Here is an 18,058-nt window from a genome sequence, read left to right as displayed (position 1 = left end):
ACCTGCACTTGTTTCTGGCAGTACATATATATTTTTAACTTAAGTTAAAGAAAGGTAAATTTAAGTTTTTAAACCTCTCTTAAGTTGTCACAAATATGTCTTCTTACACACACTTACAAGTTGGAAGTCTGAGGATAATGCAAACCACTAAGCGTGTCCGCAGGTGGATACTTGGAGCATACTAGCAAGCACAGCTCCGCTCACAAACCCTGGTGCCCACTGTGCAGAAGTTGGTCTTGCAGCACCACTAATGCACAGTGTTTCCAGACTTGTTCATCCAGATTTACAAACAGCACACTGAATGCTACTCCAGCTCTATCGGTATTTGTTAATTTTTAAAGTCAGCTCTCTATGCTGAATGAAGTCAGTAAGTTATGACTATGACTAAGTTCAGATAATATAATCAGCTTTCAGCTTTGTAACAGCCAGTCTAGAATGACTTACAAACTATCATTTTAAGCATCTCTAACTCTATAGGCCACAAAACCAACTGGGTACTGTAAAAATATATAGCGTTTCTAAATCCACTACATTCACATATTTGCAAAAGATTGTTGAAATATTAGCTACACAGAGAGAAATGTTACTATGCATGTTAGAAATTTTATCATTCAATATTAAAATACATTTTGGGGGGTAACTTTAAACTCCTTTGTGGCACATTATAGGGACTAGACAATCGAAAAGGCACATGAAGAGAAACTTTATGGAACCACATTTTGTATCTGATTATTCCTCACCTTCTACACAATACTAGTTTTTAAAGAAAGAATAAGATTCAAAAGACAGACAGAATGCATTCCTCAGTGGAGTAAACCTTTCCATTATTTTCTGAAAGTAAGTTACCTGTCTGTTTTCAGGTCAAGGAATGAATATCAGTTGTTCTCTGTTCACAGAGGCTGACACCAGCCAACAGCAATACTACCTGCCCACCTGCCCACAGCCTCCCCCCCTCCCATCTCATAAGTTTGCAGACAATATGAGGGGAGAGCCAAAACCCCTCAGAATTTACATATAAAAAATTGTGTATTTATTCTTTTGTGTAAACTTCAGTCATCTCCTAAGTACTGTCCATTTGATGCAATACACCTATCAAGATTTTTTTTCCACTGCTCAAAACTGTTTTTGAACTTGTTAATTTTGATGTCTGTTTAGTGGTTAGTGTTTCTGCCACTTTTTGTTTTACCTCTTCCACATCAGCAAAACATTTCCCTTTGAGGACTTTTTTCATGCAGGGCAACAAGAAGAAGAAAACTCGCTTGGGGCGAGATCAGGTAAACTAGGAGGGTGGAGCACAGGAGTCATGCCATTTTTGGTCAAAAACTGCTGAGCACTCAGTGCAGTATGGGCAGGTGTGCTTATAAATCATCCATTGTGAAATGGGCAAACGTGTTGAAAGAGTCTTCAAAAAAATTCACTAAAGCTGAACGCAGCCTCTCACAACAATGCCAGTTGGTACACTGATACAGGTGGGTTCCTAGAACACTCACCTAGCAGGGGTGCCTGTAATACAAGGGGCCTGTCCCTCAGAAGACAATTCTGGTGTTGGGGGGCCCCCCTTGTAAAAGGAAACTGTGTCCTTTGTACTATTTTAAGTTTCAATATCGGAAATACTAAATGTGCTTCCTATTTCTCTAGATTAAGTTGTAACCATTCTGATATAGAACCCAGCCCAACTATCATGTCCTTAATCCCTTAAGAGTTAAAAATCAAAGATAAAATTTGATTAAGACTCTAAACAAGCCACCAAATACATGTATCACAAAGACAAAATACACCACTACCCAAAACATTTCAGTCATATCCAAGCCTTTCTGACCATAACATTGATAAATTCATCACTGGAAGGCAATTAGAAAGCATGTTTTGTTTTCCCCCCTTGCGTGGGTCCAGGTAGTTTTATAAAGAGATTAGATAACAACATGTGGGATTTTACAGTTTTATATCGCAGATCAAATTTATAAAATCCTTTGGCTTTATCAATATTCCCATTATTTTACCTCTAGTCAAGCCAATGATAAAGAGTAAAACTGCATTATAAAGTACTTGATTATGGCAGCAATCTTTTAAACTAATTTTCTGCTTTGTTAGTAAAAAGAAGACATGATTAAGTTGGCTTTAAAAATTGTAAAAATATTTAATGTTCATTCATATTCAATACTGTGATTGTCCACCAATTAAAGAAAAAAAAAAGATAGCTTCTCCCCGAAAACCAAATCTCCATTCCCAATTTATTAATAGCTATCTTGAAGGTAAAGATGCTTTTAGGGTGAAAATATTAATAAACTTCCCATATTAACAAAGAAAGACTGACCAGAAAGAAGTGTTTCATAATAAATACACAAAAAAGAATTTATGTTCAAAATATTTTCATTTAGCATTTTGTCCTATTTCATTCTGAACATTAAATGAGCAATCTCCTAACTTTTGGAATTAAAAAAAAAAAAAACTACTAACATATCCAAAAGAATGAAAAATCGATTCATAAGTAAATTTCTATCTCCAGTCTCAAGAAATAGCTTTCATCATGAGTTTTTCTTTAGCTACCTAAATAAGCAAAAGTCAGTGCAAATGACTCAAAGCTTTACCCAGAACTAAGTTCACATTGACAAGTCAGTATGTATCCAGTTGATAAAATTCTAGGTGACCATCTAACAGCAATTTAATCTTGGTTTGGTCTTAGTAGACCAGTTCAATTCCTTCATTTTCAGTATCTGCCTAATGAGTACACTATAACTATGGGGGGTGGGGGGGCAGTATAGTACCTGGGGCTTAATATCCAATTTAAAAGTTAATTTGAAATGCCTTCTATAGACTTCTTTCTGAATATGTATTTTTAAATTATTAAGTTTCTTGTAAAATATATTTTAAAGAGAAGCTGCAGTAGGAATTTTAGGAATAGTTCTGGTTAATGTGATAGTACCACTAAGGGACACTCTTCCTCAGATTGTCGGAGAATCAGGAGCTACAAAGTTGGGAGAGCTTTTTGGATTAGAGGGAGGGCGAACATACTCCTTTCAATTATTAATAAAATTCTCCCACATAGATTCTTCATTTCCTTACCTACATTTTCTTGTGTTTCTCTATTTTATCAATGAGCTAGGTTGATTCACCATACACTTTGTATATTAACAATTTTAAATTTGTGATCCTTAAAACAGAAAAATGCAACCCGAATGAAACGTTTTGGGAGATGAGTATTTTCTAGTTTTTAAAGACACACTGGAGTAATATGAATATGCCCTCATATATTACCATGAATACCACTGTCTTTATGACTTACATTGATTCTTTATATTAAAGTCACAATAAGTTTGTCATAAATGGGATGTAAAGTGAACCAAAGTTTGTTAGAGGATATAAAAAACTGTAATGTAAAATTTTTATAATATAATATAAAGACCTAATATAAAAGTATTTGAATGGATTTCACTGGAGCAATATTCCCTTTTAGAGGACCAAATATGGAAAAGGAAACAAGTAGGTACCTGTGGTCTTCCCATTCCAGCACTTTTTATGTGCTCACAGTAAAGGCACATAATACACAAAATTCTGCTCCCTAGTGACAAATTCTAGTCCACATATGAAATTTTCATGTATTTGAATCTAAAAGCAGTAATATGAATATATAACTCCTCCAAGTTATGAAAACAACATTCATTTGTGTAAGGAACATGGACATGTTAAAAGAGGAAAAAGAAAAGAACCCATTTTCAAAATACATCTCAGAATTGTGCAGCTGGAAACTGGCAACTAATTTGTTTGGCTACGCATATAGTTTCTTTTCCCCTAAAGTCAACTTTCTGACTTTTTATGAGGTGCCAGATTCAGAGCAAATGCACCACTATCAAATATTACAGCCTGTGCACTACACTGTATTTTACAGCCCTGACACAGTGTTTGCTATACAATCTGCTGTGTATATGAAGTAAATAAAGGGCAGTGAGGAGCAAGCTCTTTTATATCCTTTTTCCAAGTCCTAACTATGACCTGATAGGGAAAACAAATGCCAGGCTAGTCATGAGACAGATACTTTATACCAGATGCTTCTGTGGGAGTAGTATAGGCACTTAGAATACACAATTCTAAAACTGCATGGAATGATATAGTAGGTAGCCATAGCCACATGTGCCAAAATGAATTCTAGTTCCTGGCTCTCACAAACCACATTCAAACACTCAATAGACACACATAGCTAGTAGTTCTATTAGACAACCCAGAGAACATTTTTCATCCCCACAGAAAGGTCTCCCAAAAGTGCTGCTCTAAAAGGCACCAAGGTGCACCAACCTCAGGGGTGTTCCTAGACTTTCTTATGAAAACAATTACCCTACCCATATATTAAAAACTTTTCAAGTAGTCATCACTATATAATGTTCATAATTATCATAATGTTCACTAGCAGGACTTGAGGCCAGCAAGTGTGTGGTACATGCAAACACATACATCCCCATAGGAATACATGTACATGCACACAGGAGCACTTGTATACAGACATCCATGCACACACAACACTGATGTGCACATGTGCCCCCGTCAACATACATACCCATGCTTGCAGGCATGCACTAATACAGGTACACACACCAGCCATGCATGCATGCACTTGTGCTCACACACACACAACAGACACACAGAGACACAGACACACACACACACACACACACACACACACACACACACGCTTGTGTACCGACCCAGACCTGCCTTCTGTAACCATAGCATCAAAGGATGAAATGACTTTATAATTTGGAAAATACATATGTGAAAATGAAGCAACATCAAAATAAGAAAGCCATCTGTATGCTATCAGATTAGCAACAATTGGAAAATACTTTCAGATTAACATAAATTGTTATAATCTCTGCAGAACAATTCAGTGATTTTTATCACAAATTTACAAGTGCCTAAACTTTAAATTTAAGAATTCCACTTCGATGGATTTGTCCTATGAAGGTGATCAGACAGCATCACATAGATATAAGTAAATTAATTTATCTTTTAAAAAATACAACTGACTATTGATTTTTAAAGTTATTTTTTAAGCAAATAAAATCTCTAAAGGAATTTTAACTTAAAAGTTAAGGTTTTCTCATTATTTTTCCTGGAAAATACATGGCTATTTCAGGAATATAAAATTCAAATATATCCAATAACGAGAAGATCACCCTTCAGAGTGCAAAGTGTGGCATGACTCTGGACTTAGCAACATGAATGTCCCCTTCAACAGATAAGTTTCTCTGCAATGTTACTGGTCAGACTGGCAGGTAGAAACAATGTAATAAGCATCAGTGGGGAACTGGTTAAATAAAGTATGGCACATTATGATACTTAGAAAAAAAGACTGGGACACTGCTGAATAGAAACAAACTGGCCCCAACCAGCAGTGTACATAAAGTTACATAGATACAAATACAAATGGATAGGTGCTGGGCGTTTGTGAGAACATTTACCTACTATGTGACAGCATTTCCAGAAATTGTATTTATTTTATTTATCCTCCTCTAAGTTATTTGAATTTTTTACAGCCAACTTAAAAAAATTTTAATCCCCCTCTTTTTTAACTAATGAGTTTTCAGTAACAAGAGTGTGAAACAGAACATTACTAAAATTCAAAGCAAAATGCTAATTTGATATTCATAGGCTGTTTTTCAATAACAATCTACTACATCTGTAAAGTAATACTTTAATATTTTTAGACTGGAAAACATTTCAAAGAAATATGCCCACAGTTGTGAGATTCCTGAAATTTATTATAAACACTGATAGAATTATTTTAAAGTGAGAAAAATTCCTATCATTGTTCTCTTACAATATTTCAGAAACAGATATCTGAGATCAAGCTGCTTGAGCTGAAGTAAATCTGGTAACAACTGATTCCTGGGTGAGAGAGAAGCTATTCTCGGTGACTTTTTAAAATGAATCCTCACATATATTCTTATTATTTAAATTTATTTTTAATTAGAATTGACATTCCCAGTGATTTTTTCAATGCTGTAAGGGCAGAGATTATATAAAAACAATATAGTCTTCTGATCACTATAAGATACTAGAAATGTTTTAAACTTGAATTTTAGGTAGTAAAGGTTGGATTCCATCTACTATTTGCTATATCTGCATTAAGTTTGGTTCTGGGCATCTTACCTTCAAAATTCTCATTAGTATACTTAATTAATCTATATTCTTTCCAAACATTAATTAAAAAGAAAAATAGAAAAGATAGTTGTTCTGGTTTGGACCCATAGTTCTTAAGTTTCAGGCTCTCAGTTGTCTTAGTCCACGAATATTTAAAACTGGTCAGTCACTCTCATGTTAGATTACCAAAAAGTGGCTTTACTTGAAGTTTTGACACTTTGTTTTAAAAAATGAATCAAGCAACATTTTTTACCTTAAAAGATGTTTAAAATTTCACTCAGATTTCAAGGTTATTAATACCTCTTCTCCTAGGAAAAGAATTGTTAACACTAATCTTTTCCTTTAAAGTAACAATTAAAACAGAATACACTGTAGTTCTAAATTAGGAAAAACTACTTCTTTGAAGGTTTGAAGCTGAAGTTATAAAACTCACCATCCCCAACCCAAAGGTCTTCTCAGCCTAACCAAAGAGTAGCTAACAGTCTATGAAACAAATATGTAACAATTTTTACTGACTCAGCATTTCAGTAAGTGTAATTATATCACAACATGAGAATATCTAGACTGACAAAAACAAAAAGAAAACCAGAGGGAAGGAAAGAAAAATAGGATGGAATATGCTAGATTCATTTTGGCTCCCATGTTTCTCTGTGAACCAGTAAAACTCTCTGAAATTAAAAAAAAATATCATCTGATCAGTAAAGAGTAGAACAAACACATACAGAAAATGGAATCTGAAAACTTGATGGTGAATTCTAATGGAAAAAATATTACATATATCCTTCAGATGTAGAACTGTTCAATTTCCATTCTTCATATAAGGAATTTAAAACATCCACATAAAGTTTAATCCATCCTCAAAAATCCTACTGTTACTGTTTAAATTCTTTACTATGTAAATAAGAACTAAATATTAAAAAGCTACAGCTGTAATGACACAAGTACGTCCATAGTTGTATTTCCTACGTTCTTGAGCCCATATTATTCGATCAGTGACCCCCATCTCTTTTATATTTTTACTATTGTAATGCTTTTGTTCTTAGGATCTCATTGTTCTTTAATGTTAATTGCTACCAAAAAAACAGGAGATGTAGTATTTGTTTTTAAAATGCAGAAACTAGAACAAAATATAAATATTAAATGCAGTTCCCACACCACCAACTACAATAATTTTTTGTAGACACACAAATTCTTGGAGACCTCAAAGAGAAAGTCTACAATTTGAGGCTTGATACTGATATATTCAGATCTAGGGATTTATCACTATCTAGCATTTAGATATTTTATTATAAGTCATCATTGCACATGATTTTCTAATGCTATCCCAACTGCCTTCTGTCCGCCTATGGAATATGTATAGTATGCTGGTATGATGAAGTACACTTAAGTAAGACAAAACCATAGTTACTAAAGGAAGATTACAATGTACACTGCATTTTGCTCATCATACTGGCAGAAAATGTTTGGCTGATATCAAAGAGAAGAAAAATTATGAAGACAAACTTTTTTGGAATAATAAATGAATCTTTAAGTTACTCCAGTATTATGAACTATATTCACAAACTACATTCATTAATAATCAGGGCAATTTGCATGGTCCAAATAAGTATCTTAATAATTTTAAGTACAAAATAAAAGAAGTTACAACCAATAATTCTCTGCTAATCACCACCACTGCCATATGTAATGCAGTATTTAGGCATCACACATCACTTGTATACACACACATACCACAAGCACATCCATGTATACTTTTCAACGGGGAAATAATATGAATGAAAATAATTGTGGAAAGTACTTATTTTACCTACCAGCCTATTTTATTTTGTTGTAGATTAGAATGTTTTATATACAACTGTCCCATCCCTCCACCCTCCAAATAAAATATAAGGAAGAAAGAAACTAACCCATGATATGACAAAAATAAAGGCAATGTTACACGAATATAAATGGGAAGTAGATACAGACATCTCCAACAATGTGCCTTTAGCTGTGTTTTCTGAGTTGCAGAGGGCACAATGAACAGACCTTGGTATGCAAGAGTATTTCTTGATCCCCAAAGGCTATTTATTGAAGGAGTCACACAATCCAGAGGCAAGTGTAAAGTAAGGGAAGAGAGTGTATTTTTATGTGATAACAACTTTCTAAAATCCATACCCTGAATATGTCATGTGTTCTGTGATATCCATTTATGAGTGCTCTGTGTTCATACACCATCATTTCAGCAGACAACCCCCACCCTCCAGTATTTTATCCATCAACCTGGCACGACCACCTGGGGTATCTTTGTGCAGCTATTGTCAATGAACTCCAACCCTCTGACCAGCACATTAAAGCTCATATAGGTACTCACCCTGCAAACTGGGCACTGCCAGTGACTACTGCTGTCTCTAAGCCTGTACTCATCAGACAAACACTTGGAATGATACACACGAAAACACAGGTCACATATCAACACCTCTCCAGGCAAATGGCATTCAAAACAATACCAGTCATGATTTTCTGTTTCCCAGTCCTACAAAAAATACAAAATAATTTCGTATGACATTTTGTCAATATCTGCAATGACTAAGAACAAAATTGAAACTAAAGTCCATCAGAAGTTAGGCATTATAAACAATTTTAGACATTTAATGTGTTAAACAAGAGGGAAAAATATCTAGAAATTTGCTTCTTTAAATTTTAAATTCTTTCCTAAACAGTATTAATATGCAAAATAACTTAAGGTGATTTGATAGCAAAACCAGTCCAAAATGAAATAAGTCCAAAGCCAATCCCAGTTCTAACATTATCTTTCATTTCTTTTTAATATAATTTATGGAATAATTTCTTCAGTGAACTTAATATCCCAAACATCTATACCTTAGTATTTCAAATAAACAAACCTCTGTTTTTAAAAAATATATATAGTAAGTATTTAATTAGCACATTGTGGCAACAGAGAAAATAGTAATAAATGGTGATGCTCACTATTCTTATCTTCTCATCCATGGTATTGGATGCTTTATTGAAAATAACCATTAATCAGAAAGTCCATGTTCTGATAGGTTGTCAAATTTTCAGGGTCTGTTGAATTTGGGAAAATAAATTGAAAATGTGAAACTAAAGGTTTAATCACATTCTCCAGAGGACATTGCCATAACAAAAAAAAAAAAGGAAGTAGGATCATTTTCATACTGGGACTATTCCTGGAAATGAAAAGAACATAACTCCAAGTATACAGGTTTTCTTGAACATTTTCTATTTTGTACAGCCAAAACCATTTAAATATAAACAGGAAGAAGTTATAAGGTCTCTCAATTTAGAATTCACTCTTCAAAAATACCACTCTTAGCTTCTGTCAAAAATACCTGGGTTAAGAGTGATGGATTGATTCTCAGCTTTCTTTTGTACATGTGGTAACTAAGTGAACAATAGTTTAATCCACATTCAGTGTAATCAAGGTCACTACCCCTGAGGGTCCTGAAATTCTCAACTTGGGTTCTACCTTAATTTTTCTTTTTTATAAATCCCTGTCTACTTCTGAAGTTGAGCAGTTTTCTTGTTTTTTCTTACATCAATTACTTCCCCAATAAATGGGCTTTAATATAGCACTTGTTTAACAGGCAGTGACTCCTTTGATGCCTGAGGTTGAAATGTATTAATTAATGCCTGACTAACATGACAGGTTTACTACCCAATCCTTCAAAAGGGAAGAGTCACTAATGTTCCAAAATTCACATTCAGAGTCATGGCTAGAGCATCTGAGTAAATTCAGCAAAAATGTAAACTTTTGATTTGCTTTTAGTGAAGGAATTGTGGTGTCTTTATTGACCAAAGTAATAAAAAAAATTTTTTCTAGTTATTTGCTGCAGCTGTAAATAACTCTATAAACTTACATTTGAGTAATTTTCAGTCAGACTGCTTAAAAAATCATAAGATACTGATTTGACATCAGTTTCTAATGTGTACAAGTCAGATGCAGGGGCACTAGAGACAGGAAGTGTGTGGTGGTCGGCTGTACTAAAACAACAGTCACTGTGGAACATTTCACAAAGTTCATATGCAAGATGGATTTTTGCTGTTTTAATTTTTATATCAAAAATCACTGATAAATTAGGCTCCACTGGAAAAAATTACTTTGTTTTATTCTGATATAACATAACTCTTTCCAAGTTTAAAACAAAATATTTCAGAATTTTTTTCATAGTTGTTCAGAAACATCTTAAGGGATCTGGGGAGCTTATATTTGACTCATTATTAACAAAACAAACTGCCAACCTTCATCATTTGAATTTTTGCATTAATTCACCTTCCTGTGATTCATAAAATGTTAGTTTCTAGGTAAACTAAGAGAAGGAATCAAGAGAGTATAATTCTGGTGCACAGCTCTCCCGCCTCTCCACATTACCTCCTCCCTTTTTCTATCCTTATTCTCTCCATCCACCCATAAAAACCAGATGTAAAGAAAATCTTTCCTTGATGGGTGTTTAATAGTAGACCTAGTTTTCATAACAATTACAGAAATGAAAATATAATTCAAATGAAGTAAAAGTAGAGAAACATTTGGATGTATTGTGTACATAATGGTATATAACTAACTTTGTTATCTGATCTAAGAGAAAGTATGGGCTGGGAATGTACATGCTATTCGTTCTTTTAATCATAGCACAAATGCTGTTTAGAATTGCTAAACATGCAAAAGTTCAAAAGTTATTAAATTCTGAACCCAGGGCACACTTTTCTGATGTATAAATGATATAAGCATATTTATGATAGGCAGAGTTGCCTACAATTTTACTTTTAGTAAATAGAATTAATTTACAAAGTGTTTAGGCTAATACTCTATAATATATGCCCAAAAGCTAAATCTGCATTTTTCTTGGATTTCACCAATTTCAGCAACTACTTTGATACAGCCTGATAAAAGCACAGTAAGTGAAATGCCACTTCAATACTTCGAGAAAGTTTTTAAAAAGCAAATCTATTAGCACAAAATCCCAAACTAGAAGCAATGTAAAGATAGTATGGTTTTAATGAACAATTCTAACAAGAGTTAACTAAAGCTAGCTTAAAGAAAGATAGAAATGTAATATTTTTAAAAAGCAGATTTAAAGTAAAATAACATAGTGCAAAATTAGTTCACCTTGTTTGGGGTTGCTGTCCTGAAGAAAGGCTGCATACTGTAGGCCTTTCAAAATAAAAACAAAATAATCTTGGTCTCTCTACTATAACTTTGCTCAATATCAGGCAATACACACAGCTAAAGGGATTTCATACAGGGTCAAGCTGTTTATTATTTGCTATACGACTTACATTATTTTGCAGATGGTATCAACTGATAATCTATGAATGTACTATTCATGGATGAAAAGATAGTAGCATGCAAACTCGAGTCACTGCTAATTTAAGAGGAAACTTTTGATAACACAAAAGCTACAAATGGACATAGAGAAAATCTGTCTCTTTAGAAAGTCCTATGCCATGAAAGCTATCATGACGTTAGAACAACACTTTACTAACGAATAAACTCGGTGCCATTATAAATTTCATTAAGACCATGAATACATGTCTTTTTGATGAAGCCCGATTTTTTTTTTTTTCCTAAAGTCAGGATTGATGAGTGTGAACATAGTAAGCTCAATACTTCACCACGGATGTGAAATAGACACAGCCTGTCTTCAGAACCTACTAGAAAACATTCCACAATCTAAAGCAGCCTGCTGCTCTATGTCTCTGTCACCATTCGCAATATTCGGTTAAGATTCCAAAGCCAAACTGGCTCAAATTCCAGCTCTGACAGAATACTTAGCTTCTCTGTGTATCAGTCTAGTCTATAGGTTTTTTTGTAAGGGACAATTGAGTTACTATGCTCAGTAAGTACTGGCTGGTGTTATTAAGATGACCTGTTTGCTATAGTACACAAACAGGAACCAACACATCCCAAAAATATGGGACATTTGTAATTATACATGTGTAAATTTCTTCCAGACTTTAAGTTTATTATGACAGCTGGCTCTCACAAGATTTCTGTAAGCTAGATGGAGCTAGAAATATTGTTAAGTCAATTTACAAATAACACTGAAGCAAGAGGGTTCATGGGAGAACTGTGTCTGGAACAAGGGCCTCCTAAACTATAATACACCCTTATTATAGTCAAAAAGAAATCTAACTTTTAAAGTGATTCCCTATTTATATGCAATGAGCAGATAAATCTTAATTATCAAATGTGTTTGATGTGGTATTTTAACATAAATATGATGTTTAATTAATTCTCTACAATTCGAGGTTTAGTTAATTCTGTTAATTTAGTTACTCACTGAGGTAAGAATTTAAATGATTAAATATTTATAGTAATTTTAAATTAAAATATTACAACACTGCTTAGTGAAATAAAATTTAAACAGAAGGGAAGAAAGCTCTCTCTCTCGTACACACAAACACACACACATACATACAATAAGCTGAAAAGAATAAAAACAGAACAGCATGACCCAAAAAATTCTACTGAATGAAATGGATATTCTTTACCAAAGCAACAATAATTTCTAAGTACAAGTATATTAAAGTTTGAATATATATAGGACCACAGTATAACTGGTTTCTAATTAATTAATAATCACCAATACTTAATACTGTACTTAGTAAATAAACAATTATTTTTATTTTTGTATCTGAGACAAGTAATGAAACTTTGGAAGAAATTAGTAGTTCTGTACATAATTAACATAAATATAACAATATATTTCACTTAAAAAAATCAAACATATCCAAGTAGCGTGAAGTTCTTCACTTAAGATATTGAAAACATGCTTGATTTATTTATGACAGCTATAATTTATAACAAGAAAAATGCCAAGATCTAAACTTCACTATGCTACATTTATGAAGTGAGCTGGGAGAGTCAAGCTGTTCTGAATTCAGCAGGCCTCTCAATATGTTTACCAGAACAAAGTAAAGGGCATGCTATGCTGTTCAATGGTGTGATTTCTGAAGAATAAGACATAAATCCAATCCTACCTTTTATCTAAAGATGTGAGCTTAGCTAAATTTAAAGAAGTACATGAACCACAGTTTCTTTTCGATTGGTCATTCTGAATCTGGATAAGCAGATGACGACAGAGAAAAAGTGTCTATGATGGGGGAACCCAAAAAAACCGGAGTTATCTTCTGGAGGGCAGGCCCCTTGTAGTACAGGCTTCCCCTGACAGGTGAGTGTTCTAGGAACCCATTTGTATCAGTGTACCAGCTGGCATTGTTTTGAGAGGCTGTGTTTGATTTCAGTGAATGTGTTTTGAAGACTCTTTCAACACGTTTGCCCATTTCATCATGATGGGTGATTTATGAGCACACCTGCCCACACTGCACTGAGTGTTCAGCAGTTTTTGACCAAAAATGGTATGATCCCTGTGCCCCACCTTCCTTATCCACCTGGTCTCCCCGAAGCAACTATTTTTTTGTTTCCCTGAATGAAAAAGGTCTTCAAAGGGAAACATTTTGTTGATGCGGATGAGGTGAAACAAAAAAACAGCAGAAACATTAAAAGGCACCAAAATCGACAAGTTCAAAAAATGTTTTGAGCAGTGGAAAAAACATCTTGATAGGTGTATTGCATCAAATGGACAGTACTTAGAAGGTGACTGAAGTTTAAACATGTAAGAATAAATACACAGTTTTTTATAAATAAATTCCGGGGTTTTTTTTGGGTCCCCCCTCTTATCTTGTCCCTGTGTAGGTTAAGACTAAATCTACTTATTCCCAATATAACATTATTTTCTTCAAGAAACCATAAAATATGTATTTTCATTAATTATGCTTCTTAAAAGGTGTCAAAACCTTAAATTAATGAAAAAAGAAAAAAAATAGAATTCTATCTTTTCATTTAGGCCTGGGACAAACTTGATTATATAAAAGGTAAATACTCAAACTGAATCAGGCATAATAGCCAAGACCTGAGCTCATGTTTGCAGTTGCTCTTGAAATATAAGCAACAAAACTGGTAGAGAAGGCTTCTAACTGAAAAGGCAATCTGTGGTTCCTACACTTATACATTTTTTTGAACTAGCATTAAAGAAGAAATGAAAGAAGAAATGAGACTCTGAGTCTGGATTTGGCAGGTGAGTAAAGAGAGAAGTTATTTCATAGCAAATGTCATTTTTTTTTTTTTTGCACTTTTAAGTCATCCTCTACACTGGTGACCAAATTATTTAATGTCAGATCAAAAGTATCTGTCAAATAATAGGACAGAATCATAGCTTTGTGCCAGGAACCTTTAATACAGTTGGAACTCATCATATAAATATTAACTACCTCAATATCAAAACACATATTTGACATGTTATATCTGCAAATGATCCATAACTCAAGGTTAACTGTGAACCTGTTTTACATTAAATACTTTTATAAGACCTTCCTATGTTTAGTGAGCCCTTTATGAGTTAAGAATTTAACTCATAAGAAATTAACTTGTGTTTATTACAAAAGAAGTTACTAAATACCCAACTTAGCTGAGCCCAGCAAATGGTAAAATTCTGCCCCAATATTTCATTTCTCAAGTTGTTAGAATAAAGTACATTTATATTGTAATCAAATATGGATTGATGTAGCTGTTCACATGTATTTATTTCTTTAGAGAAAGCAGATAATGAAGCAATCTATCAGAACATGTATAATTCTTTTTTTTTTTTTAATCAGAAGACTTTGATATAGCAAAACATTAAATGGTCAGACATCAGAAAGTTTCACTCTATGCTCTTATCTACTCATCTTTTACCAATATAATGTGAAAAGCTATGAAAACCATCTCTAAATAAAATAATTATTTGGAACCTATTAGTGAATATTATTAACATACAAAATCCGGAAGTTTAAGATGACAACAGAAAATTTACAAGAGTTTCCTGGGTTCAGAAAGCCTGTTGTCTTAAAAATTGTTTGGTACATACACTTCTGCGTGTTTACTAATACTTAGGCAAACCATTTTAACTGAGAGTGGCTTTATTTTTAATAATTACATTTTTCACTAGCTAGCTCTAACAAACATAATTGAAATATCACCACAAAGATGTTTATCTATTGATTAATTTTATAATTTTTCCAAAGGAATTATCATTTTAATAGGGCTAAAAATGTCAGCTGAGACTAGCATTTCAAACTATCAAAGTCATTCCAGTCTAAAAGGAATCTCAGTACAATGAAGGCCACCATGTTTGACTTATGCAGGTGTCTTCCTCTTACAGATTATATATACTTATATCCTAACATTATTAGAGTTAGGCTTATATTATATCATTGCTGGATTTAATAAAAATAATTTTGCTCAAGATACACATATTTTTTAATTGAATCAAGATTTTTAAAAATAAGCATTGTAGGGAAAAAAGGAAGCAAACGTGGAATAAAAATATGACACTAAGAACCTCTTTGCTCAACTATAGTTTATGGCATAAATAAAACTGCAGTCTTGCCTTCCTTGTCTTTCTCAATATACCTGTGAAGGCGAAGGCAAGGGGAGTCAGCCTCTGCTAATATAAAGAATTTCAGGGGATGTAACCTGTGGGACTTTTCAAGAGAAATCAACTTTTCCACACCTCTGAGATACTGCCAACTATTTTTAGAGGCTATAGAATGAAAAGAGAAAATGCTTTACTACCCATTTTCAAATGACAGAACTTCCCTAGAAGAATATTTATAACTTTGAATTAAAGATTTAAAATTAAATAACCAAAAAATCCTATACCATTCCTTCCCAAGGCTATGTATCTCAATTTTTCTTTTTCTGATACTGAGAAAGTTAACAAGATGAATAATGTACATCTTCCAATTTAAAAACACAAATTTTTAGAGCAGCATATCATATACAAGGTAGAGAAACTATAAAGGAGGGTCCCAGACTCAATGCCAGCATACAGGGCTGTCACTAGCCCAGATTTTCTTCTACAAATCAGAAAAGACGGCCCTTCCCTAAGACTGATTTTGTTAGAATAAGACATTTTACTGCCATAAGCTAGAAAACTGCTGAATAAGCATACAAGTGTATGATATCTGAGAACTGAATGGTACTTCCTAAGTTGTGGAGTTCACAACTGGCCCCATATATAGTGGCCAACATGCACGGAACACACAGTTCCTAAACACAGAGCTGGCAAGTGTGAGATGATTGTGCTGTGTCAAGTGTGACACAGTTATGTGTCCTAAAGTATTATTAGGGCATAACAATTGTAGCAAATGGCAGCCCGAGTAGCCAGGTGGTTTGCCAGCCACAGTCATGAGATACACAAATAATTAATCTCATTTTATAGATACACCTTAAATACAGATCCAGTGACTATTATACATCCAGTGACTATTGCTACACAATGCCTCTGAATTTTTAGTATCTGCATATTTTATAAACTAAGCATGATAGAAATATACTCACTTGTACTTATATCATACATGTATACTTTGTATAAAAATGTGAAAAAGAACCAATATGAATTAACAAAATCTATACACAATTTATTTATATAAGATTTCACCTAGAAAAAAAAGGATGCTGCTATAAATATGGAGTAAGAACATGTAAAAATAAAAAATAGACAAGATAGTCAAAAGCAGTGGTGAACATAACTCATTAACTGCTTGTGAATTAAACTGAACAAGGAAACTTCAACTCAAAGAGGAAAAACATGTGGAAAAGCACAAATCTAACAAGAGAACTAAAATCACTTTTATGAAAAGATGTATGTGATCCACAAACCAAAATTCTGTGGATTAAGCTGTACTTTCTACTGGTTAATTACTATATAAATCTCAGAAATTATCAGGATAGCCTTCTATACTAAACTTGTAAATTTTCAAGTGTTTTGGGATTAGAAATTTTATATTATCTAGATTATTCTGAGTACATAATAGGCTATCAATTATCAATGGCCCTCCTTTTAATGTCCGATGTAGACAGATATTATTATGTCTTGACAACCAGAGTTTCTTTATTAGTAACAAAGCTGTTTTTTCTGTATGGAGGTCAACAGAAAAATTATTCCGATATAAACATTTTTTATTTAAGTTTACAAGGCAACTTCTAGTGTACAAATAAAATGATACCAATGAAATTGAACTTTTTTTCTTCTGTGTTGTTTGCAGAAAATGTGAATTTTCTTTCTTGAAACTTTGAAGGCATAGATTAAACTGACGAAAAATGTATTAAAACAGAACAGGTTCTCTAGGTTTGTAACTTGTTGTAACTGCTTCTGTGGCCCAGCCTTCCACAGGGGCCATGCTATGAGTTCACTGCACAGAGCTGACCATTGAGAGTGTGTTGCTGACTCGTCAGCTGTAATGCCAGAAAGAAAAACACTACTCAAGGTTTTGGGAAATGTTTCCACAAAGAATCAATTTTAAGATTTTGTGTTGGTGTTTATAATTTTAGATTTCAGAGAATTCATGAGGAAACGCTCTTCAAATACCTAATTACTAAATCCATTCTTTCAGAAACTAAAAAAAACTAACTTCTATTAAATATAAAGCTTATCATCCTAAATGATGTTCCATTGCAGAAAGTAAGACTTTTTTTTTAATTTGTTTTTTCTTAAAGATTTTATTTATTTATTCTTAGAGAGAGGAGAGGGGAGGGAGAAACAGGGGGAGAGAAACATCAGTGTGAGGTTGCCTCTAGCACACCCCCTGGCAACCTGGCCTGCATCCCAGGCATGTGCCCTGACTGGGAACCAAACCAGCAACCTTTGGTTTGCAGGCCGGTACTCAATCTACTGAGCCACACCAGCCACGGGGGGAGTAAGACTTTGTAATCAAGGTGTTAGAAATCAAAAACAAACGAGGTAGGAAGATGAAAATTTTACACATGAAATCAGTCTTTACATAAGAAAACACCGTACTCTTACATACTCCCGAGTAGAAAATTATATACTAAAAGGAAACAGAAGATTAAAATAACGTAAGA

General features: G+C 33.5%; 1 protein-coding gene across 10 annotated transcripts in view; it reads right to left on the bottom strand.

Annotated features, from left to right (window-relative positions):
- Positions 1 to 18,058, bottom strand: part of ZMYND11 (zinc finger MYND-type containing 11) — a 155,433-nt gene that overhangs the window by 28,004 nt on the left and 109,371 nt on the right. For 6 of the 10 annotated variants that reach the window (XM_090266428.1, XM_090266430.1, XM_090266425.1 and 3 more), the window contains 2 exons: positions 11,261 to 11,305; positions 8,489 to 8,650 (listed from right to left, as the gene is read on the bottom strand). The exons of 2 other annotated variants lie outside the window; for them this stretch is intronic. In XM_090266428.1, coding sequence (XP_090122554.1) covers positions 8,489 to 8,650; positions 11,261 to 11,305 — 207 coding nt within the window. The remainder of the gene's footprint in view (positions 1 to 8,488; positions 8,651 to 11,260; positions 11,306 to 18,058) is intronic. 2 more of the 10 variants (XM_090266432.1, XM_090266431.1) reach the window with 1 other exon arrangement.

Source organism: Furipterus horrens, unplaced genomic scaffold, assembly GCF_987537825.1.
Source record: "Furipterus horrens unplaced genomic scaffold, mFurHor1.1.pri manual_scaffold_2, whole genome shotgun sequence".
NCBI lineage: Eukaryota > Metazoa > Chordata > Mammalia > Chiroptera > Furipteridae > Furipterus > Furipterus horrens.
Note: the sequence above shows the minus strand (reverse complement) of the source record. Positions and strands in the feature narration are given on the sequence as shown.